The 25,868-nt window shown below is 40.1% G+C and overlaps 1 protein-coding gene across 3 annotated transcripts in view; it reads left to right on the top strand.

Moving 5' to 3' along the window:
• The window catches only part of LOC105711075 (protein XRP2), a 47,899-nt gene that overhangs the window by 2,816 nt on the left and 19,215 nt on the right, over positions 1-25,868 (top strand). For all 3 annotated transcript variants that reach the window (XM_064364390.1, XM_064364392.1, XM_064364391.1), the window contains 2 exons: positions 12,388-13,053; positions 20,172-20,286. In XM_064364390.1, coding sequence (XP_064220460.1) covers positions 12,388-13,053; positions 20,172-20,286 — 781 coding nt within the window. The remainder of the gene's footprint in view (positions 1-12,387; positions 13,054-20,171; positions 20,287-25,868) is intronic.

Raw genomic sequence — 25,868 nt, 5'->3', positions numbered from 1 at the left:
GGAATGCGATCATGGATTATAGCATAGACAGTTTTAAAGTTCTATCAGACAATTACCATTCAACTTTTAAGACTTTTAATGTAAAAACAAAATGGGTTGCCTGAAAAATTTCCTTGCAACTTGAGTGTTTATATTTTTCCTTAAGTTGTGTAATCAGAGTATCTTTTTTTTTTTTTTGAGATGGACTCTCTGTTGTCGCCCAGGCTGGAATACAGTGGCGCGATCTCAGCTCACTGCAACCTCCGCCTCCCAGGTTCAAGTGATTCTCCAGCCTTAGCCTCCTGAGTAGCTGGAATTACAGGCGTGCACCACCATGCCTGGCTAATTTTTGTATATTTTTAGTAGAGACAGGGTTTCACCATGTTGGCCAGGCTGGTCTTGAACTCCTCACCTCAGATGATCTGCCCGCCCCAGCCTCCCAAAGTGCTGGGATTACAGGCATGAGCCATTGCGCCCAGCCTAGAGTATCTTTATTGAGAGGCACCCCTTGGGTTTTGGGGTTTGAGTTGTGTAATTGGGTCAGCCTTAGGGGGACTGAAGCTGAGAGAAATTGTCTCAATTAGAAAGAATGTTTGGGGACTAAGCATTGTCATAGCAATTGACATACTGTAGTCAACAGCTCGTTTTCTATTGCTGCTGACTTTGAAAAAGAAGAAAGTTTACTATACAATTCCTACACTGATGTAATGAGAAATATTTTTGGATTGTAAGACTTGTGTTTACATTATTTCAAAAGAAATGCTTTTATCCTTATCTGTATGCTGCCACCCATAGGTAGGCAAATTATTCAGTATATATGTACTCAAACACCAAGTAAGACTCAATTATAAGACTTATCCCTGCCCTGCAAGAGTTTACTGGCTTTCTGGAGTTAAAACAGGAAATATTTAAGTACACATGAGGTGAGGAAAAGTGGTACAGAAAAGTGGTTTTCATCTTCCAGTTATTCATGCCCATACTCTTCCTCCTAGATAATAGAAATGAGGATTAACTCTCTAAACAGTGATGGCTTAAGTATGAAAATTGTGATTTGAGTATGGACAACACATGTTGTATCTGTTATATTTGCCTCATATTCAATAGAAATAATACTAAACAAAAACCTTATGCCAGAAATTCAACTATCTATTGTGTAACTTTAGGTAAAGCAGCCAATTTGTGCACTTCACGTTCCTCAGCTATATAGTAGAAGAAAGCTAAAGATTTCTCTACTGTTTAGTAAGGTTAAGGCCTGTTCTGAAGAAGAGGTTTTAGATAATAATGGTCACCTTGAGGAAAGAACTTAAACCAGAGGTTGGGCATGACAGAACTGGTTTTAATATAAGGCAGATCATAATTCCCAGAGTCGGTTATCAGTGGAAGTGGTAGCTTTGTTGAGGACCTGATCTTCTTGTTAGTCAAAACTTTCGGACAGTTGGGGTGATCATCTGCTAGAAAGAAGTGTCTGCACTGAGTAGGAGGAGGCTAGATACTGTTTTTATCCTTCTTTTAAGTATGAAAAGTATTCTAGTTACCCATTGCTGTGTGCCAAACCACCCTAAACCTTAATGGCTTCAAATAATGGCAAATATTTTGTTCACAACTCTTTAATTTGTGTAAGGTTAAGCAGGGTGACTCTGATCAATGTGCTATCAGCCGCGACCGTTTTCAAGATGGCTTGACCACCTAGCTGGCTGGCAAGCTGATGCTGGCTTTGGGCTGGGAGCTCAGCTGGGGCCTCTCCATGTAGCCCTGGCTTCTTCACAGTGTGATGGCAAGGTTCCAAGGGCAAGCATCCTCAGAGAGACTGGCAGAAGCTGCATGATTTTTTCTAACTAGATTCTTAAGTGAATTCTTAAGTCACTTAATTTGACTTAATTTGAATGTGGCAGAAGTAATGCTGAGGCAGTCACAAATGCCCACCCAGTTTCAAGAGGAGGTGATCTCTTAATGGAAGGAGTGTCAGAGAATTTGCCAGTAGGTTTTAAATCTTCTACATGAAGTTGTTTAAAGGATATAACTAACTCTTTGTTTGTTAACTTTAAAAATAGCTTTTTAGAGATATAATTCATATGCCATACAGTTTACCCATTTAAAGTATATAATTCATTCTAACTGTATTTTTTTTTTTTTTTTTTTTGAGATGGAGTCTCCCTCTGTTGCCTGGGCTGGAATGTAGTGGTATGATCTCAGCTCACTGTAACCTCTGCCCCCTGGGTTCAAGCGATTCTCCCACCCCAGCTTCCTGAGTAACTGGGATTACAGTCACGTGCCACCATGCCCAACTAATTTTTGTATTTTCTAGTAAAGATGGGCTTTTGCCATGTTGGCCAGGCTGGTCTCGAACTCCTGGTCACAAATGATGGGTCTGCCTCAGCCTCCCAAAGTGCTGGGATTACACTTTATTTCAGAACTAGTAACTTGGCAAAATTATGATGGAGCCACGGTGCCTGACTATTTAACTGTATTTTCGTACTCGTTAACCAACCACTGTTCATCCTCTCCTCCCCACTACCCACCACAGCCAACTATTGTTGATAATAATTTATTGTATATTTCGAAATAGCTAGAAGAGAAAACATGGAATGTTCCCAACACAAAGACATGATAACTGTTTGATGTGATGGATGTCCCAGTTACCCATATTTGATCATTACAGTGTTGTATGCTTGTATGAAAACATCACATGTACCCCATAAACGCATAATACTATTATATATCCATAAAAATTTAAAATAAATTTAGTTTTAAAATAAAGTATATGATTCAGTATTTTTTAGTAAGTTCACAGGCTTATCACCGTGATCGAATTTTAGAAAATTTTCATCCCTGGAAAAAGAAACCTTATACCCATTAGCAGTCATTCCCCATTCTCGTCTCCCCAGCCCCTGGAAAGCACAAACTTAGTTTCTGTCTCTATAGGTGTTTCTATTTTGGATATTTCACTTCAGTGGAGCCACAATATTTAGCTTTTTGTGACTGGCTTCTTTCACTTAGCATGTTTTTGAAATTTGTCCATATTGTAACATATCAAAACCTTATTCCTTTATATGGATATACCACATTTTATTTATCTATTCATCAGCTGTTGGACATTCAGGCTGTTTCTACTTTTTGTCTATTGTGGATAATGGTGCTATGAACATTTATATACAAGTTTTTGTCTGGTCATGTTTTCATTTCTCTTGTGTACACATCTAGGTTTGAAATTGCTGGGTCATACGATAACTCTGTGTTTAACTTTTTGAGGAACTGCTAAACTATTTTTTAGAGTGCTTGCACCATTTATATTTCCACCAGCAATGTGTGAGTGTTCCAATTTCTTCACCTATATAAAATTTTGATAAAGGTAAAAAGCATAGAGAGTGAAAAGTATATGGGGCTGGAATTTTAATTTATATTCTGCACCCAACTATACCTCACTGGTAAAGTAATTTAGCTTTTAGCCTCAGTTTCCTAAGATCCTTTCCACTTCTCTAATTCTCTGAGCAGCTCATGAGGGGAGGTAAGCATTGCTAGAAACATTCAGGCAAAGCTAGATGAACAAAGGAAATGTGATAGGATATAAAATAGATTCAGATCATATTAGATGATATGGGTAATCTTTTCAATCCTAAAATTTCATAATTCTGGGCTGGGTGCAGTGGCTCATGCCTATAATGCCTGTAATCCCAGCACTTTGGGAGGCCGAGGCGGGTGGATTACGAGGTCAGGAGATCGAGACCATCCTGGCCAACATGGTGAAACACCGTCTCTACTAAAAATATAAAAAATTAGCCGGGTGCGGTGGCACGCACCTGTAATCCCAGCTACTTGGGAGTCTGAGGCACGAGAATCACTTGAACCTGGGAGGCGGAGATTGCAGTGAGCTGAGATTGTGCCACTGCACTCCAGCCTGGGCGACAGAGCGAGACTCTGTCTCAAAAAAAGATTTCATAATTCTATTTTGTGGTTATATATTTCACAACATGGTAAGCTAATATAAATATAAGTACTTCAGTTTCTCAAATCAATAAGCAAAGCTCATGAGTAAGCTCAAGATACTGGTCTTATTATTTCTATAATTATGTGGCACTAATGTTTTCATTTGTGAAATAACCTCTTAGCTACATGGCTGCCTAGCCCTGAAGCTGACTTAACAATGTTTAAATTTTAAACATTTGTTTTAATTGAAGTGTAACTTACACACGGTAAAATTTACCCTTGTTAAGTGTATGGTTCTATGAGTTTTGACAAATAAATACAGTTGTGTAGCTATCGCCAATCAAGATATAAAATGGTTCCATCATCCCCCAAAAGTTCTTCCTTTGTAGTCAGTTTGCTCCTTTGTAGTCAGCCTGACTCCCAGCTCCTGATAAGTTTTCTATCCCTATAGTTTTGTCTTTTTGAGAATGTCATATACGTGGAATCATACAATACATAGCCTTTTGAGTCTGGCTTCTTTCACTTAGCATAATGTATTTAAGATTTACCCATGTTGTTGCATATATCAGGAGTTCTTTTTTTTTTTTTTTCCCTTTTTTGAGATGGGATCTCACTGTGTCACCCAGGCTGGAGTGCAGTGGCACAATCTTGGCTCATTGCAGCCTCAACCTCCAGGGCTCAAGTGATCCTCCCATCTCAGCCTCCCAAGTAGCAGAGACAACAGGCGAGTGCCACCATGCTCAGCTAATTTTTTGTATCTTTTTGGTAGAGATGGGGTTTCGACATGTTGCCCAGGCTGGTTTCGAACTCCTGAGCTCAGGTGATCTACCTGCTTTGGCTTCCCAAAGTGCTGGAGTTACAGGCATGTGCCACCATGCCAGACCAGGAGTCCCTTTTTAATTGCTGAGTAGTATTCCATTGTATGGATGTATCACAGTTTGTTTATCCATTCATCAGTTAAAGGACATTTGGGTTGTTTCCAGTTTTGGGAATTATGAATAAAGCTACCATAAATATTTGTGTACAGTTTTTTGAGTGAACATAAGTTTTCATTTCACTTGGGTAAATACCTATGAGTGGGATTGCTGATCATATGGAAATTGTTTATTAAACTTTACAAAAAACTGCCAGGTCAGTGGCTCACACCTGTAATCGTAGCACTTTGGGAGGCCAAGGCAGAAGGATCACTTGAGGCCAGGAGTTCAAGACCAGCCTGGGCAACATAGTGAGACCCCATCTCTACAAAATGGACAAACATAGCCAGGCATAGCAGCATATGCCTATAGTCCCAGCTACTTGGGAGGCTGAGACAGAAGGATCACTTGAGCCCAGGAGTTTGAAGCTGCAGTGAGCTCTGATTACACCACTGCACTCCAGTCTGGGCAACAGAGCAAGACCCTGTCTCTATAAAATAAAAATAAAAATTTTAAAAACAAACTGCCAAACTATTTTTCAAAGTGGCTATGCCATTTTGCCCACCAGCAATATATGAGAGATACAGTTGCTCCACATCCTCACATCACTTGCTTGGTATTGTCAGGTTTAATTGTTTCTTTTTAAGAGACAGGGTCTGCTCAGTCTCCTAGGTAGGAGTACAGTGGCATGATCATGGCTCATTGCAGCCTGGATCTCCTGGGCTCCGGTAGTCTTCCCACTTAAGCCTCCCAGGTAGCTAGGACTACACTACATGTGTCTGCTACCACACTTGGCTACTATTTTTATGTTTTGTAGAGGCAGAGTCTCGCTGTGTTGCTCAGTCTGGTCTGAAACTCCTGGCATCAAGCGATCGTCCCACCTTGGCCTCCCAAAGTGCTGGCATTACAGCTGTGAACTACTGCACTTGGCCTAGCTTAAAAAAAAATTGTTTAGCCATTCTAATAGGTACGTAGTGATGTTTCATTGTAGTTTAACTTGCATTTCCCTAATGACTTGCATTTTCTTAAATGTTGAGCATTTTTCGTGTACTTATTTGCCATCCATATATCTTTGGTAAAGTGTTTATTCAAATCCTCTGCCCATTTTTTATTGGGTTATTTGTTCTCTTATTATTGAGTTTTTCAGAGCTCTTTATATATCTTGGCTACAAGTCCTCTGTTTATGTATGTTTTGCAAATACCTTTTTCCCAGTTAATAACTTCTCTTAAGAGTGTCTTTTGAAGAGCAAACATTTTCAATTTGGGTAAAAGTCCAGTTTCCATTTTTTCTCTTATGAATTGTGTTTTTGGTTTCACATCTAGGAAATCTTATAAACCAAGATTGCAAATTTTTTCTCCTCTGTTTCCTTCAAGAAGTTTTATAGTTCTTGGTTTTCTATTTAGGTTCTGTGATTCATCTTGAGTTAATTATTGTATATGTTGCAAGGTGCTGATTGAAATTCTTTTTTTTCTTTTTACATATAGATGTCCAGTTGTTCCAGTGACTATCCTTTCTCTATTGAATTGCCTTTGCAGCTTTGTCACTCTCTCTCTCCATCTATCTCTGTGTATATATATATATAATCTATATAGTGTGTTCTATATAGATATATATATAGAGAGATGCCTGTTTATGAACTCTCTATTCCATTGATTTGTGCACCTAGTAAGCAATTGTTTTTGTCTGAATATGGTTGAATATGAAGAAGCAGCCAAGAGAATGTATTTAGGAGCCAGACTGTCTATGCCTGAGATAAGCTCAAGGACTGACTAACAGTGTGTCCTTGGACAAGTTACGTAGCCTCCGTGTGCCTCAATTTTCTCAAGCATAAAACAGAGATAGTTATAGTGCACAACTCTTCTAGGGTTTTTTATGGATTGAGTGAATGATTGTAGAGCACTTAGTATGGTGCCTGGTACATATATAGTGCTGCTTTTTTTTTTTTTTTTTTTTTGAGACAGAGTCTCGCTCTGTCACCCAGGCTGGAGTGCAGTGGTGCAATCTTGGCTCACTGCAACCTCTGCCTCCTGGATTCAAGTGATTCTCCTGCCTCAGCCTCCTGAGTAGCTGGGATTACAGGTGTGCACCACCATTCCTGGCTGATTTTTGTATTTTTAGTAGAGATGAGGTTTTACCATGTTGGCCAGGCTGGTCTCAAACTCCTGACCTCGTGATCTGCCCACCTTGGCCTCCCAAAGTTCTGGGATCACAAGCGTGAGCTACCGCACCCGGCCCTATATAGTGCTTCTTGTACTCCTGAGTTATTTTACTTCTATTCAGACTGAATTTCCATTAGAATTAACAAATGCCATTATTTTATCTCACATTAGCATTATGGAAATTTAACTGTGGAGATGAATTTTAATGAAACATTTGTATTGCTGCTTAGTAAGAGAATAAGATGTTCATTTTTGTTTTCTGTTGGGAAAATAATGCTTAACTTGGTTTAATAGCTATAGGACATTAAATTATCAGATGAATTGCAACTCTTGAAATTTTTCTTTTTTTTTTTTTTTTGTTTGAGACAGAGTTTGGCTCTTGTCTCCTAGGCTGGAGTGTAGTGACACTATCTTGGCTCACTGCAACCTCCACCTCCCAGGTTCAAGCAATTCTCCTGCCTCAGCCTCCCATGTAGTTGGAATTACCGGCACCTGCCACCATGCCAGGCTAACGTTTGTTTATTTTTAGTAGAGGCGGGGTTTCCCAATGTTGGGCAGGCTGGTCTCAAACTCCTGAGGTGATCCACCTGCCTCGGCCTCCCAAAATGCTTGGATTACAGGTGTGAGACGCTGTGCCCGGCCCCTTTCTTTGATTTTTAAAGCATATCCATTACCTTTTAAGGACTGTAGTAAGAAATATAGTCTAGGCCAGGCACAGTGGCTCACGCCTGTAATCCCAGCACTTTGGGAGGCTGAGGTGGACAGATTGCTTGAGTCCAGGAGTTCGAGACCAGCCTGGACAACATGGTGAAACCCTGTCTCTACAGAAAATGCAAAACTTAGTTGTGCATGGTGGTGTACGCTTGTAGTGCCAGCTACTCAGGAAACTGAGGTGGGGAGGATTGCTTGAACCCTGGAGGTAGAGGCTGCAGTGAGCCATGAGTGTGCCACTGCACTCCAACCTGGGCGACAGAGTGAGACCCTGTGTCAGAAAAACAAAACAAAGCAATCTAAACTAAACTCACTTCATAAATGGCTCTTATGAAAAAGTAATTTAAAACATGACCTTTCCATGCTTGTGATTTTAGACACTTTATTTCAGAACTAGTAATTTGCAAAATTACCGTGGATTTCAGTTTCAGTTGTTTATTATTCCTTTTTTTTTTTTTTAAGTGTCAGAGTATTGCTTTGTCACCCAGGCTAGAGTGCAGTGGCACACTCATGGCTTACTGCCGCCTTGAACTCCTGGGCTCAAGTGATCCTCCTGCCTTAGCCTCCCGAGTAGCTAGGACTACAAGCATGTGCCATCATGCCCAACTAAGGTTTTTTTTTTTTTTTTTTTCTCCCCCTTCCACCAACTCGCTTCAAATAATCTGCTAGGTTTTTTTTTTTTTTTTTTTTTTTTTTTTTTGAGACGGAGTTTCGCTCGTTACCCAGGCTGGAGTGCAATGGCGCGATCTCGGCTCACCGCAAGCTCCGCCTCCTGGGTTCAGGCAATTCTCCTGCCTCAGCCTCCTGAGTAGCTGGGATTACAGGCACGCGCCACCATGCCCAGCTAATTTTTTTGTATTAGTAGAGACGGGGTTTCACCATGTTGACCAGGATGGTCTCGATCTCTTGACCTCGTGATCCACCCGCCTCGGCCTCCCAAAGTGCTGGGATTACAGGCTTGAGCCACCGCGCCCGGCCTCTGCTAGGTTTTAAAAAACTTTTTTAGAGTGGGGGGTGTCGCTGTGTGGCCCAGACCAGTCTCAAACTCCGGCCTCACTAAGGCCACTGGCCCACTCTCAAGTAGCTGGGATTACTGGTGTCAGCCACTGTGCCTAGCTCCTATTACTTTTTGTTTTGAAAAACGTTCAGGAATTGTTGAGAAAGTACAGAAACATAAATCTTAAATTTCTCCGTGGAAGGCTGTGCTGACAATCCGAATAATTTTATACTAAACAACTATTTAGCTATAAAATCTTTAGCTATCAGATTAATTTCTCCCTATGAGCTAGGAAAACTGGAGTGTCCAGAGAAAATACTTAGGATAGTAAATTACATTTAACTCCTCAGCATTGGCAGCTATTGTGGACTGAACGTTTGTCAAATTTATATGTTGAAGCCCTACTGGCCTACACGTGGCTGTATTTGGAGATGGGACCACTAAGGAAGTAATTAAGGTTAAGTGAGGTCATAAAGGTAGAGTGCTGATCTGATAGGATTAGTGTCCTTATAAGAAGATTCAGTTAGCTTGCACTTGCTTCCTCCCTCTCCTTTACACAGAGGACAGATGTGGTGATGACATAGCAAGAGGATGGCTTTTGCAGTCTAAGCAGACTAAAACAGGCTGCCATAACAAAATACCACAGACTGGTGGCTTAAATAACGGAAGTTTATTTCTCACAGCTCTGGAGCCTGGGAAGTCCAAGATCAAGGTGCCAGCAGATTTAGTGTCTGGTGAGGGCTCTCTTCCTAGCTTACAGACAGCTGCCTTCTTACTGTGTCCTCACATGGCCTTTCCTCTGTGATTCATCCTTCTGCCTTACCTTCTACAGCCATTGAATTACCAGTCTGCTGATTCTCTTCCCTCAGTAGTTTTCAAATTCCTCCCATCTTCTTCTTCCCTACAGCTCTGGTTCCAGCCCTTTCTGTATGACTACAATAGTCTCTCAGATCAATTCATGTTCCATGTGTTCTTATCTCATCAGAGTAATTATCCTGACATATAAATTTGCTTATTTAAATTTTTCTGTGGTTCCCTCTTGTCTGTGGATAACTTCTAAGCTTTATAATACCGTCCCTGCCTACCTCTGTAGCTTCATCTACTAGCAAGCATTCTGACAGTAGGTGTAACATCAAACTACTTTCAGTTTTCCTCCCACTCCCTGAAAAATTTTGCTTTGTTTCTTCTGTTACTTTTGCCTGGCATGGGAAGGGAGGGTCCTTTATTCCTACCCTTTTAATCTAAGGAACTCTAGCTTATCCATTCTCACTTTTTGCAGAACTTCCATCTCACTTCTCCCAGCCCCAGGTGTCCCTTCTCTGTCCTCTCCAGAATATTCTCAGCATCTCTCATTACATGGTTAAGTTGTTTTTAGTTTAGTTTAGGTTATTGTTTACTTCTTTTATGTAAAGAGCTGGTCATATTCATTTTAATGCCTAAAACAATGTCTGGCTCATATTGGGTGTTCATATGTTGGTAGAGTAACCAAACATCCAGAAAGTAAAGGTGACTTTTTCAAGATCAGGTCACCTAGAGGGGACAAAACTGAGACTGGAAGACGAGTACCTCTTTTATTGCCTCATACTGCAGAACGGTGCTCCTCCTAGTACAGCATAAAACTGGATAAGTACAATATCTATTGTGCAATTACTAAGTCAATTTAAGCTCATTTGCTTATAATTAAGATGATTAAATTTTGCTTTATAAATCAAATTTTTACATATTGTATATATGGATGCCTATGATGCATGAATAGTTTTGCATGAAATTTATATAGTAACAAACAGTTAAAACAGCTGAAGTAGATAGGAAAGTCACAAGGAAGAAACAAAAATGGGCTTTTAGTGACCATACTTTGATAGTTAAAAAAATTATTGTGACATTTTCCAGGCATACTGTTTAAAAGATTACGTGGGCTGGGCTTGATGATTTGCAATTACACGTCCGTAATTGCAGCACTTTGGGAGGCCAAGGCAGGTGGATCACCCAAGGTCAGAAGTTCAAGACCAGCCTGGCTAACATGGTGAAACCCCATCTCTGCTAAAAATACAAAATTACCTGGGCATGGTGGTCCATACCTGTAATCCCAGCTACTCAGGAGGCTGAGACGGGAGAATTGCTTGAATCCAGGAGGCGGAGGTTGCAGTGAGCCGAGATCGCACCATTGCACTCCAGCCTGGGAGACAAGAATGAAACTCCACCTTGGGGAAAAAAAAAAAAAAAAGACTATATGAGCTGTAGTATGGAAGATCTAAGGATGGAAATGGCCAAATTTGAAAAATTGCATTGTGGCTTAATAAATGCTTGAATCAAATTTGCTTGCAACTTACATATTGTGATTCTTGTGCCTTCAGGTTCTTCAGTTTTCCATAGCATATTGCAGAAATCAGTTGGGGTTTAGAAACTGAGACCCATATATTGATTTGCAAAAGGATAGAGAAATATATTTTGGTCTGGGTACATTCTCAATTTCAGGATTTTTTTTTTTTTTTTTTTTTTTTTTGAGACAGAGTCTTGCTCTGTCACCGAGGCTGGAGTGCAGTGGTGTGATCTCGGCTCACTGCAGCCTCCACCTCCTAGGCTCAAGCTATTCTTGTGCCTCAGCCTCCCAAGTAGCTGGGATTACAGATGTGTACCACCATGCCTGGGTAGTTTTTGTATTTTTAACAGAGGTTTTGTCATATTGGCCAGGATGGTCTTGAACTCCTGGTCTCATCTGATCCTCCCACCTTGGCCTCCCAAAGTACTGTGATTAAAAGCATGAGTCACTATACCTGGCCTCAGAATTTTTTAAAGACGTGTAAGTTTTAGGGCCAGGCACGGTGGCCCACTCCTGTAATCCCAGCACTTTTGGAGGCCGAGATGGGCGGATTGCCTGAGCTCAGGAGTTCGAGACCAGCCTGGGCAACACGGTGAAACCCCGTCTCTACTAAAATACAAAAAATTAGCCAGGTATGGTGGCATGCCGGTGGCCTGCACCTGTAGTCCCAGCTACTCAGGAGGCCGAGGCAGGAGAATTGCAAGAACCCGGGAGGCGGAGGTTGCAGTGAGCCAAGATCATGCCACTGCACTCCAGCCTGGGTGACAGAGCAAGACTCCATCTCAAAAAAAAAAAAAAAGAAGAAGTAGAAGTTTTAAAAATGAGGCATCAAAAAAGAAAAAGCGTCAGAAAGCTGAAATAGCAAGGTCATGATTAAGATCATTGGATACGTAGGATATGAGTTGAATTTTTCACAGCCCCTTTTATTAAAATCATTTTAAAATATATTATTGACCCTGGTACTCTACAAAGCTTAGTACATTTTTTACTTATATAAATTCCAAATAGGCTAAAAGCCTACTGACGATATTGACAGTGGCAACGATGATGTAGGTGTCACCTGGGTTAAGTCATGAGAAAACTCAAACCATAGTGCCACAGATGCTACCCGTTTAGCTTTGCATGCCCAGAATACAATTTAATAACAAAGAGAGTGGATCCGTCTTCTGGGGGGTGTGTATTTTGACTAAGATCATTTAAGTTTTATATTATTATTGAGAGAAACAGTTTGTCCTGTTAATGTTTTTATTGTGTTTCAAAATCATTGAGACTAAGAACTTATATTTTAGCACTAAGAACTGTGCCTGGCACCCAATAGGCATTTAATTGATATTTGTTGAATAATGTTAATAATACTCAAGGTCTGTGTTTTGTTCCTGCAGGTTGATCCAAAAGACTACATGTTCAGTGGACTGAAGGATGAAACAGTAGGTCGCTTACCTGGGACAGTAGCAGGACAACAGTTTCTCATTCAAGACTGTGAGAACTGTAACATCTATATTTTTGATCACTCTGCTACAATTACCATTGATGACTGTACTAACTGCATAATTTTTCTGGGACCCGTGAAAGGCAGTGTGTTTTTCCGGAATTGCAGAGATTGCAAGTGCACGTTAGCCTGCCAACAATTTCGTGTGCGTGATTGTAGAAAGCTGGAAGTCTTTTTGTGCTGTGCCACTCAACCTATCATTGAGTCATCCTCAAATATCAAATTTGGCTGTTTTCAATGGTACTATCCTGAATTAGCTTTCCAGTTCAAAGATGCAGGGCTAAGTATCTTCAACAATACATGGAGTGACATTCATGACTTTACACCTGTGTCAGGAGAACTCAACTGGAGCCTTCTTCCAGAAGATGCTGTGGTTCAGGACTATGTTCCTGTACCTACTACTGAAGAGCTCAAAGCTGTTCGTGTTTCCACAGAAGCCAATAGAAGCATTGTTCCAATATCCTGGGGTCATAGACAGAAGAGCAGCGATGAATCATGCTTAGTGGTATTATTTGCTGGTGATTATACTATTGCAAATGCCAGGAAACTAATTGACAAGGTAAGGAGAAAGAGAAAAGAAATAGTCATACACCTAGATTTAAAAATGGACCATTCGGGAGTACTTGCATTCTTTTCAAATTGGCTATTTGAAACATAGGCAACTGCCGGGTGCAGTGGCTCACACCTGTAATCCCAGCACTTTGGGAGGCCAAGGCAGGTGGATCACGAGGTCAGGAGTTCAAGACCAGCCTGGCCAAGATGGTGAAACCCCGTCTCTACTAAAAATACAAAAAATTAGCCGGATGTGGTGGCACACGCCTGTAATCCCAGCTACTCGGGAGGCTGAGGTGGAGAATTGCTTAAACCCGGGAGGCAGAGGTTGCAGTGAGCCAAGATTACGCCACTGCACTCCAACTTGGTGACAGAGCAGGACTGCATTTCAAAAAAAAAAGAAAAAAAGAAAGAAAGAAGAAATTCAGGCAACCCTCAAGTTATAGTCCTTTGCCTCCGCCCCCTGCCCCAACAGATTTGTCTGTAAGTAGATTGCTTGGGCCTTAAAATACTTTCTCAAAGAAACTTAAAAAAAAATTCAATTCAGTAAGCATTAAGCACCTATTTTTTTTTTTTTTTTGAGACAGAATTTTGCTCTTGTCACCCAGGCTGTGCAATGGTATGATCTCAGCTCACTACAACCTCCGCCTCCTGGGTTCAAGTGATTCTCCTGCCTCAGCCTCCCAAGTAGCTGGGATTACAGGCATGCACCACCACGCCCAGCTAATTTTTGTATTCTTAGTAGAGATGGGGTTTTACCATGTTGGCCAGGCTAGTCTTGAACTGCTGACCTCAGGTGATCCGCCCGTCTCGGCCTCCCAAAGTGCTGGGATTACAGGTGTGAACCACCGTGCCCAGCTAGCACCTATTATGTGCTAGTTACTATTACCATATTTCACTGATGATAGGATGCCTGTTTGTTTTCCAAGGTTTTGCTTATGTGGAATGCATCTTATAATTGATAGCAACTTAGAAATGACAAACTACAGTATATGCTAGAGATGAAGATACATACACAAAATTATTTGCCCTTAAAGAGTTTCCATTATACTAAATGATTTCTGGAGAAGCTCACAAAAAGTAGCACTGCTTAGTAAAGCATGACATTTTATAATTATTTAGTGGGGAAATTTCTTTGGAGTTCTAATTGGTTAGGGGGTAGAAAATGCATTTTTGGTGGCGGGGGGGGACGAAGTCTTGCTCTGTTGTCAGGCTGGAGTGCAGTGGTACGATCTTGGCTCACTGCAGCCTTCATCTCCCGGGTTTAAGTGATTCTCCTGCCTCAGCCTCCCAAGTAGCTGGGACTACAGACAAGTGCCACCACACCCAGCTAATTTTTTTGTATTTTCAGTAGAGACAGGGTTTCACCATGCTAGCCAGGATGCCCTCGATCTCTTGACCTTGTGATCCGCCTGCCTTGGGCCTCCCAAAGTGCTGGGATTACAAGCATGAGCCACTGTGCCTGGCTGAAAATACATTTAGGAATACTCCCTTTGAACCCTGTTGTGACTGTGGGAGCAACCTCCACATTATGTTCCTTATTTTCCTGTACTCTATTGCCATAGAAGGGAGCTTTGTGTAGAAGAGTGAGATGGAAGCTAGGTTGGCAAAGTTTATAGGCTTATGAACAGTGGGTCTTGGTGAGCTCATAAGTAGAGAAGGTTTCTAGGGTAGCAACTTCTGCTTGAAAAATAATTGGAGATATAGAGGTTAGGGGCTCCAGAAGCAGCAGTTCCTTTGTTGGTGGATGCTCCAGTGGGAAGGCAGCAGTAGGATGTATTGATTATCCATTAATCAGGTTCCTTCAGGAGGAATCTGTTTGAATTTAAAAATCAAATTTGCGGCCGGGCGCGGTGGCTCACGCCTGTAATCCCAGCACTTTGGGAGGCCGAGGCGGGTGGATCACGACGTCAGGAGATCGAGACCGTCCTGGTCAACATGATGAAACCCCGTCTCTACTAAAATTACAAAAAATTAGCTGGGCATAGTGGCGTGTGCCTGTAATCCCAGCTACTCAGGAGGCTGAGGCAGGAGAATTGCCTGAACCCAGGAGGTAGAGGTTGCAGTGAGCCGAGATCGCACCACTGCACTCCAGCCTGGGTAACAAGAGCGAAACTCCGTCTCAAAAAAAAAAAAAAAAAAAAAAAAAATCAAACTTGCAGAAATGGAGAAGTGAATGGAAAAACTCATCAAGTCTCTTTTTATTTTTTTGAGACAGAGTGTAGCTTTGTCTCCCAGGCTGGAGTGCAGTGGCAGGATCTCAGCTCACTGCAACCTCTGCCTCCCGGGTTTAAGCAATTCTTCTGCCTCGCCTCCTGGGTAGCTGGGATTACAGATGTTCGCCACCATGCCCGCTAACTTTTGTATTTTTAGTTGAGACAGGGTTTTGCCATATTGGTCAGGCTGGTCTTAAACTCCTGACCTCAAGCAATCTACCCACCTTGGCCTCCCAAAGTGCTGAGATTATAGGTGTGAGCCACCACGCTCGGCTGGAAAGCTCATTATGTCTCTTTTTTTTTTTTTTTGAGACGGAGTTTCGCTCTTGTTACCCAGGCTGGAATGCAATGGCGTGATCTCGGCTCACTGCAACCTCCGCCTCCTGGGTTCAGGCAATTCTCCTGCCTCAGCCTCCTGAGTAGCTAGGATTACAGGCACGCGCCACCATGCCCAGCTAATCTTTTTTTTTTTTTTTTGTATTTTTAGTAGAGACGGGATTTCGCCATGTTGACCAGGATGGTCTCAATCTCTCGACCTCGTGATCCACCCGCCTCGGCCTCCCAAAGTGCTGGGATTACAGGCGTGAGCCACCGCGCCCGGCCTATGTCTCTTTTTGAACGGATTTTTTTAAAAGTTGGAACATATCAAAAGGAAAGATTTTAGGAAAATATTAAAAATGAATACCTCTTAATAGCTGTACATTCTACAATGTAGAAAACCCATGTAGAAATGTATGAAATCTACAAAGTATGTCTGAGGTGTAGTTTTTAAACCAACAGAAACCAAAGTATAATTTTAAGATTTTAGATTTTCTTTTTTGCTTATGCCAATGTGATAAAAACTTTCTATGAATCTGGTAAGATATAGAAAAAGGTACTTCTGGCTTTTGAGCTATCTGATCACATGTTAATCCAATATCTGAGAGGTAAATGTTTTTATTATACTGTATGGTGATTTTTTTTTAAACTACATACAGTTTTCAAAATATGTAATTATTTAGGTTAAACTCCTTTTTCGTAGGTAATGAGGAATGGACATAAATAATATTTAGCATGTTTAAAGAAAAAAGCCATCGAAACAGTGTTTCTTCATGAGTCATCAAATGTTCTTTAACCTTTTAACCTTTAGTATCTGGTATGTGAAATGGCAGTGTTTGTGTGACCTTGAAAAGAATATGATGAGGAAGAATGATGTCCTTTAGATGTCCTCTGGAATACAATATAAACAATAATCCCAGAGCAATAATAATAACTAACACTTACATAGTGTTTACTGTATGCCAGGCACTATTGTAAGGAATTTAAATGAATTAACTCAATACTCAAAACAACTCTATGAAATAAGTGCCATTATTCCCCATTTTACAGATATGAGAAATAGACCATAAAGAGGGTAAGTACCTTGCAGAAGGTCATTCAGCTGGTAAACAGCAGAGCCATGATTCCAATCCAGGCAGTCTGGCTGTGTAGGCCACACCTTCACCCTTAAACATGATGCTGTTATGCTGCTTCAGTGGTAAAGGAAAGTTGCTGAATGCCTGGTGGAGTAGGAATGTGACTGAAAGCATGTGGACTCAAGGGCCTTCTAGTCTAAGGACTATTTAAAAGGCTACAGTTATCCTATCTTATTCTGGCAGTACAGAATTAAGGAATGAAGAGAACAAACAAAAATAAAAAATAAAATGCCAAGTACATATGAAGAGGGTATCAAAATATGCTGAAAGACAGAAGACTTACATATTATATTGAGAGATTACCTTTTTTTAATTTTTATTTTTTTATTTTTTTTTGAGAGATTACCTTTTTTAAAAAATGAAATGAGTTCATATGGAAATATGTATAGAAACTAGTGAATCTTGAGATAAAAAAATAAAACTTGAGTCTTTCTCATGTCATAACACAAATGTTAGGACGGCTTAGACTGAAACTGTGATTGCTAACTCTATATTTGTTAAACCGCAGGAGGATCACAGAATTTTATTTCACATTGTTTTAATACATTAAATAATGAATTTTTTGTGATAAGAAGTATAAAACTTGGGAGAGGGTAGGAAGTCCAAAAAGGCTGGGTAAAGCAGAAAGTACATTCCATAGGGAGCCAAGAGAAGTTACTAGGCTTTGGTTTTCTCACCTAAAAATCAGATTCCTCGACTTCTCTTGCCTACGTCACAGATATGTACAGGATAAATTAAAGTAAAATAGTTTGAATTGTTTAGGAGTATTTCATCATTTGAAATTGAAGTTGGTAGTTACCACTATTTTCAAGTCTTTAAAAGTAGAAGAATTTTCATGAAAAGGAGTCTCTCCAAATCTGCAGTGAAATATTACAATATAGTTTGTTACTTAGGTAAAAGTATTTTGAAGTAATCATCAAAATCTTATCAGTTCCTGTCTATAAGATTAGAGATGATAAACACTCTAGAAAATAGGTAGAATTGTTTCTGTTATTTTTATTTTACAGTCATCTGGCAGTGATGTCCATGTAATTCTCCACAATTTTTAAATATATGTTTCTTTTTTTGGAGGCAGCATTGAATGAGAGTTCTGAAATAGGATTTGAGTTTGATCAAATTTAATGGAATGGTATGGAATAATGTAGCCACAGGATGAAATACTATCAGCCATTAAAACTGATTTCATGTAGAAAATGTCACAAGTAAGTGAAAATTTGTAGAATATTATGTAAGTAACTGATTTTTTTAAAAGTAGTTAAGTCTGGAAAGTTATAGATACTAAAATGTTAACAGTCATGCTTATTCTTAGGCAGTTGATTAAGAGCAGGGTTTTCTTTTTTTGCAGTTCTATGGATTTAACAATGAGCATATATTATTTCTGTAATGGGAGAAAAAGAAAACTGGGAGGGTATGCCTGTATGGCAGCAGCATCTTTTAGTTGTAGCACCCTGGTTGATATTTCTTTGTTTCTATTTTTTATTTTTCAAATGTTCTGTGTTGAGAATATATGTTACTTTTAATTATTAATCGATGATAGACTGGACAGGGAAAATGTGGCACATATACACCATGGAATACTATGCAGTCGTAAAAAAACAATGAGTTCATGTCCTTTGTAGGGACATGGATGAACCTGGAAACCATCATTCTCAGCAAACTGACACAAGAACAGAAAATCAGACACTGCATGTTCTCACTCATAGGAGGGTGATGAACGATGAGAACACATGGACACAGGGAGGGGAGCATCACACACTGGGGTCTGTCAGGGGGAACTAGGGGAGGGACAGCAGGGGGTGGGAAGGAGGGATAACATGGGGAGAAATGCCAGATATAGGTGATGGGGAGGAAGGCAGCAAACCACATTGCCATGTATGTACCTATGCAACAATCTTGCATGTTCTTCACATGTACCCCAAAACCTAAAACGCAATAAAATATATATTAAAAAAAAACTAACAAGCTTTGCTAAAAATTAAGTGATTGGAATGACTACATTTTTTTTTTAAGAGACAGGGTCTTGCGCTGTTGTCCAGGCTGGAGTGTAGTGGTGAGATCGTAGCTCAGTGTAGCCTCAAACTCCTGGGCTCAAAGGATCCTCCCACCTCAGCCTCCTGAGTAACTGGAACTACAGGCACATGCCACCACACCTGGCTAATTTTTAAAATTTTTTATAGATGGAATCTTGCTATGTTGCCCAGGCTGGTCTCAAACTCCTGGTCTCAAGTGATCCTCCCATGTTGACCTCTCAGAAACCTCAGATAGCAGGTGTGAGCCATGATGCTGGGCTGACTTTGCATTTTTAAAAACTACTTTCATAATTACTTTAAAAATTAATACGTCCTTGTGGAGAATTATAGAAATAAGAAAGAGTAAAATAAGTTCAAAATCATATAATTGTACCATACCTTGAATAATCTTTTTAGGAATAATTTTTAAATTTATTTAAGAGACAGGGTCAGATTAACTAGGTTTGAATCACAGCTCTGTCACTTAATTGTTAAATGTCCCTTAATCACTGTGTGCCTTAGTTTTCACATCTGTACAGTGAGGGTAATGATACCTACTTCATGGGAGGGTTAAACATATACATGTAAAGTACATAAAGCTGCCTGCCACATAGTAAGTGCTTGGTAAGTGTGATTTACCGTTATTGTGCTATACTATATACATTTGTATCATGCTTTTTAAAATTAACATTATTGGCCAGGTACAGTGGCTCATGCCTGTAATTCCAGCATCTTGGGTGGCTGAGGCAGGAGGATGGCTTGAGCCCAGAAGTTCAAGATCAGCCTGGCAACATGGCAAGACCCTGTCTCTACAAAAAAAATTTAAAAAGTTAGTCGGGCACGGTGGCACAGGCCTGTAGTCCTAGCTACTTGGGAGGCTGAAGTGGGAGGATCACTTGAGCCCAGGAGTTTGAGGCTGCAGTGAGCTATGATTGCACAACTACATTCCAGCCGGGGCAACAGAGTGAGACCCTGTCTCAAAAAAAAAAAGAAAAACTATATAAAATTAACATTATTACATAAGCTTTTCCCCATTTTATTGTAACATCTTTGTTGTATTTAATGAACTATGATAAATGTAATGAACTGTGGCATTTCATCATGTGACTGTACCATAATTTACTTAACCATTCTCTTCTCATTGGACATTTGCAGTATCACCAAACTAAAGCTTCCATCTGGTAGTAGAAAAACTTTAACCATGTATTAAACTTGAGAGATAATTCACATTTATTTGACCCTTAATCTTAACTGCAGTACTAAGCCAGAACTACCCATCTGGAAGAAAGAATCTCATATAGTGAGAACTTATTATAGCAAACACCCTGAATTAGACTTATAATTACAACGAAAATCAGTGTGCTGTTGAGAAATACTAGAATAGGAAATCATTGTTTTAGTCTCAGAAATTCATTTTAAAATCTAAATGAAATTTTATTTTCACAGATGGTTGGTAAAGGCTTTTTTCTAGTTCAGACGAAGGAAGTGTCCGTGAAAGCTGAGGATGTTCAAAGGGTTTTTCGGGAAAAAGCACCTGACTTCCTTCCTCTTCTGAACACAGGTACCTTCTGGATGATTGGTATACTTTTGTGGTTATTTTCTTTACATGCTGATTTGATTTACTTTTGCCTTTAACATTTCTTTTGCATTGCCTTCTCTTTCTCATTTGTTCTTTGTTTTTTTTTCTATTATTGTTCAGAAATGTTAAAATTTCACATCACTCAAGGAGCCCTAGATAACTAACTAGAAATTAGGCATTCCTTTTTTTCCCTATCCTGTGTTCTTAGTACTGAAAGTCACATTTTATGATGTATCTTATTATTATTTTAATTTTTATTGTATTATTGTTTTACCTGTATAGTGTAGTGAGTAAACATTTCATACTCCCTGCTCAGAGTTGCAAAGCACTTGATAAAGATTCTGTCTACCTTCAGTGTGCTTTAATCATACTGGAAAAGAAATAAGAAATATAAAGTGGTGTATTATTTTATGTATTTCATATGATTGATTAATTTCCCTTGTATAATTAAAATGCCACCAATAAATTTCGGATATTGGATATAGGTCTTCAAAGAGAGGAACTTAAGTATGTGTGCCCACCTGAAGGGTTACTGTCTGCCTACCTGTATTTGAAAGTGTATTGATTCTAGAGGACAGAGTATTCTTTATCTGTTCAGAGTGCGGACATTGTTTGCTGAAGGCTCATCAGGCTTTCCTTGACTGGCCTGAGCAAATATGTATAGTAATATGCAGTGTTGATTGAGTATACCCTAGAGAGGGGGCACGTCTGTATTTTATATGCTCTTTATGTATAAAAATATTATAATAAACTGTGAAAACCTGTATGAAATGTTAGAGGATTGTTAGGATAATAAGTAATGCTGGGTGTAACTCAGCTGGTAAGTATTAATGCAGTATTTGATAATACTTTTGTGATTACTGTAGTAGTAGCAAGGACTTGCTCCAACCCTCTGCATGAATCTACCCCAGAATATATGTAGGAAATTCTTTTGGAGGCCAAGGCGGGTGGATCACCTGAGGTCAGGAGTTCAAGACCAGCCTGACCAACATGGTGAAACCCCATCTTAAAAAAAAAAAAAAAAAAGGAAATTCTGACCTGACCCCTTTGATGTAACCATTTTGACATGGGAACATTTGGAAGCTTGAAAATGAACATTTAACCTCTTAGCAGCTTTTGGAAATTGAATCAGGTAATAAGTGTATTGGACATCCTAAAGTGTGAGAGTTAGTAATAAAGTGAGCATGTCGGTAGATCTAAATTAATGATTTATGTACTTGTGTGATGTTAGTGAAGTAGTATTACAGAATTGCTCCAACCTAAATATAGTATCTGCATTTAAGTAACAGAACATTCCACATGGAAGAAGTAAAATGTTCTGTTGCTGCAAAAAGTAGAACTAAAACCAATAAGCAAATGTTGCAGGAATTTCAGCAAATAAACATTATATAAACAAGTCTTAAACACCAGAGATGCCTGTAGGAGGTATTCAAAGACTGATGAGTTCATATCAAAAGATCATAGGAGCCACCTTGAAGGAGTTTCCATGGGCCAAATTTGGGACAATTTAACAATTAAAAAGAATACTGGGACTGGATGTAGTGCCTCAAACCTGTAATCCCAGCATTTTGGGAGGGTGAGGTGGAAGGATTGCTTAAGGCCAGGAGTTTGAAACAAACCTGGACAACATAGCAAGACCCTGTCTCTACAGAAAATACAAAAATTAGCTGGGGGTGATGCACATTTGCCGTCCCAGCCACTCAGGAGGCTGAGGTAGGAGGGTCACTTGAGCCCAGGAGCTTGAGGCTGCAGTGAGCCATGCTCATGCTGCTGCACTATAGCCTGGGCAACAGAGCAAGAGCTTGTCTCAAAAAAAAAGAGAAGAATGAAGGTAATGATTTAACAACAGAAATCTGTGCATCCATATTGTTAAACAAAAAGGGGAGGGAAGAAAGGAATGTTCATCTGCTCTTTACAGAATATTGTGAGCTAAAAAATGCAGAAGGAATGATGGACTTTGGAAATCATCATTTTCCAACGCCAGTGTAATAATTATTTCAGACAAAGATTATCAGTGGGTGGTAAAACGATTGGGGTAAAAGTTGCTAAGAAGTAGGATAGTTATACATCCTAATTCAAAGGGGAAGTGTACCTTTACAGCAGAGATTTGGTGATCACCATGCTAACCCAGTGATCAAACAGCATCACTGATGGACACCCTAACATTGTGTTACTCGTGATGTGATGCAGTGAAAAATACGCAACATCACCTGTATAGTGTTCTTGCCCAAGTAACCTGAATCTAATTGAGCCAAGACTTAACTTCTAGTTTGTAGGAAGAAAAGAAATACGTTAAATGACACCATAAGGAAGTAATAAGACAAATCCAAAATAGAAGACATTCTACAAGACAACTGGCTAGGTCTCTTCAGACAGTGTAATGGAAAACCAAAAAGATACGGGAATTATTCTGGATTAAGAGACTAAAGAGACATAACAACTAAATGCAATGAGTGAACCTTGATTGGATCTTAGGTTGGGTTGGAGTGAGCTGTAAAAGGCATTTTTGGGACAAGTAGTGGAGTTTGAAGATGCGATAGAATTATCATTAATAGCCTTTGGTATGATAATGGTGCTGTAGTTATGCAGAAGCTACAAGCTGAAGTGTCCTGACGTCTGCTACTTTCAAATGAGTCAGCAAAACAAAGCATATATGTGCAGATAGATGGTATTTATTGTGTAATAAAGCAAATGTGGACAAGTGTTAGCTTTTGGTGGTGTAGGTGAAAGGCAAATGCATATTTATGCTATTCTTTCAACTCTTCTATAATGTGTAGAAATTTTCAAAATAATAAGTTGGGGAAAACTTTTAAGCTACTCAGCAGTGGAATAGTGAGTAGACTGGCAGTGAAGATATTCTAGCAGGAGTTGGATGGACTGGGCCCTTATCTAAAAGTGGCCATCAGTCATTCTAAGGCAGGGTGTCTCAACCTTGGCACTATAGGCATTTTAGGCCAGGTAATTTTTTGTTGTGAGAGGCTGTCCCGTACCTTACAAGATGTTTAGCAGCATCTCTGGCCTCTACCCATTAGATGCCAATAAAACACCACCCCAGTTGTGGCAACCAAAAATGATTCCAGATGTTGCCAGATGTCCCCAGGGCTATGGGAGGGAGGCAAAATTGCTGCCAGTTGAGAACCACTGTACTGAACTAAGAGTGGTCTTATTTATTTATTTTGAGAATTCACATGTATCTTAAATAGTTTGCACCTCAGAGTCTCTCAGTTTTCCTCTTCAGTTGCAATAGTCACATTTATTTTCAATATTTAATAAAGCTATTTGACTGCTTAGCAAGATAATTCATTGTTTTTCATGATGAGGATCTCCAGATCTGACTAATCCTCAGAACTATCCAGGGTGCTTTTAAAAACGTAATTTTCAGCCCGGCATGGTGGCTCATACCTGTAATTCCCGCACTTGGAAAGGCCGAGGCAGGTGGATTGCTTGAGCCTAGAAGTTCAAGACCAGCCTGGACAACATGGCAAAACCCCATCTCTACAGAAATTAGCTGGGAATGGTGGTGTGCGCCTGTAGTCCCAGCTACCTGGAGGCTGAGGTGGGAGGATCACCTGAGCCCAGGGAGGTTGAGGCTGCAGTGACCCATGATCTCACCACTGCACTCCAGCTTAGGCAACAGAGCAAGACCTTGTCTCAAATACATGAATACATAAACAAAATTTCTTTTTTCTCTTTTTTGAGACAGGATCTTACTCTGTTGCTCAGGCTAGAGTGCAGTGGTACAATCTTGGCTCATTGTAACCTCTGTCTCCGGGGCTGAAGCAATCCTCCTGCCTCTGTCTCCTGAGCTCAAGCAATCCTTTCACCTCAGCCTCCCAGGTAGCTGGGACTACAGGCATGCGCCACCATTCCTGGCTAATTTTTGTATTTTTTGTAGAGACGGCGTTTTGCCATGTTGCCCAGGCTGGTCTCGAACTCGTGAGCTCAAGTGAATCCTCCCGCCTCAGCCTCCCAAAGTGCTGAGATTACAGGCGTGAACCACTGAGCCCAGCCAGTAAACAAGTTTTCTACTCCTACCCCAGAAAGCCTGATTCAAAAATCTTTGAGATGTACCCTTGGAATATTCCATTTTTGATTAGTCAGACTTGGGTTCTTTTGTTTTAGGGAGTCATTCATTCATTTATTCAACAAAGTAGATGAGGTCTTACAAGTAGGAGAGAGAGAGAGTCAGCTAATGTAGGGCCTTATAAGCCACTGTAGAGACTTTGGCTTCTGTAGTAGTCTGAGTGAGATGAGATGCTGCTGGACATTTGTGGGCTTTTTAAAAATAAACGTTTTATATTGGAATGATTTTAGGTTTACAGAAAAATTGCAAAGATAGTACAGAAAGTTTCTGTATATCCCTTACCCAGCTTCCCTAAATGTTAACATAACCATAGTACATTTGTCAAAGCTAAGAAATTTACATTGGTAAAATGCTAACTTAAACTACAGACTTTATTCAAATTTTACCAGTTTTTCCACTTATGTCCTTTTTCAGTTCCAGAATTCAATCCAAGATCCCACATTGCTTTTTGTTGCCATGTCTCCTTAATTTCCTGTGACAGATGTGACAGTTCTTCAGTCTTTCCTTGTTTTTCATAATCTTGAAACTTTTGAACAGTAGTGGTCAATTGTTTTGTAGAATGTTCCTCAATTTATGTTTATCTGACATTTTCCTCTGGTTAGACTAGGGTTATGGGTTTTTAGGAAGAGACAAAGTACCCTTCTCATCACATGACATCACAGGGCACATGATGTCAATATGAGGTGGTATCTGCCAGATTTCTCTGCTGTAAAGTTTCCATGTTTCCCTTTCCATACTCCGTTCTTTGACAATGAGTCACTAAGACCAGTACACAATCAAGGAGTGGAGATTTAAGTTCTACCATCTGGAGAGAGGAATATCCACATACATTATTTGGAATTCTGTAAGAAAGATTTGTCCTGGCTGGGTGTGGTGACTCATGGCTGTAATCCTAGCACTTTGGGAGGCCAAGGTGGGCGGATCATGAGGTCAAGAGATCAAGACCATCCTGGCCAACATGGTGAAACCTCATCTCTACTGAAAATACAAAAATTAGCCAGGCATGGCGGCTCAAGCCTGTAGTCCCAACTACTTGGGAGGCTGAGGCAGGAGAATCACTTGAACCTGGGAGGTGGAGGTTGTAGTGAGCCAACATCACACCACACCACATCAACATGACAGAGTAGGACCCTGTCTCAATAAGAAAGAAAGGGGGGGGGAGGGGGGAGGGAGGGAGGGAAAAGAAGAAAAGAAAAAAGGAGGAAGAAAGAAGGGAGGGAGGGAAGAAGGAAGGAAGGAAAGATTTGTGTTTTCTCATTTATTCATTCATTTATTTCTCATGGGTATGTATTTTATTCTTTAGGTGGTAATTCATTACTATCAAATTGTTCCAGTTTTAACCATCTGAAGCGCTTTTAGGTTGGCTTTTTTGTCCCTTTGACATGCCCCATCCTTTTGAATTTTGAACACTTCCTTACTTTCTGGCCCTACAAGATGCTCCAGGCTCATCCTATATTTTTCCTTGCTCCAGAGCTAGTAT

Source organism: Aotus nancymaae, unplaced genomic scaffold (genome assembly GCF_030222135.1).
Source record: "Aotus nancymaae isolate 86718 unplaced genomic scaffold, 86718_ANA_hifiasm-v0.15.2.pri h1tg000058l, whole genome shotgun sequence".
Taxonomy (NCBI): domain Eukaryota; kingdom Metazoa; phylum Chordata; class Mammalia; order Primates; family Aotidae; genus Aotus; species Aotus nancymaae.
The sequence above is the reverse complement of the archived record's forward strand: the minus strand, read 5'-3'. Positions and strand labels throughout refer to the sequence as shown.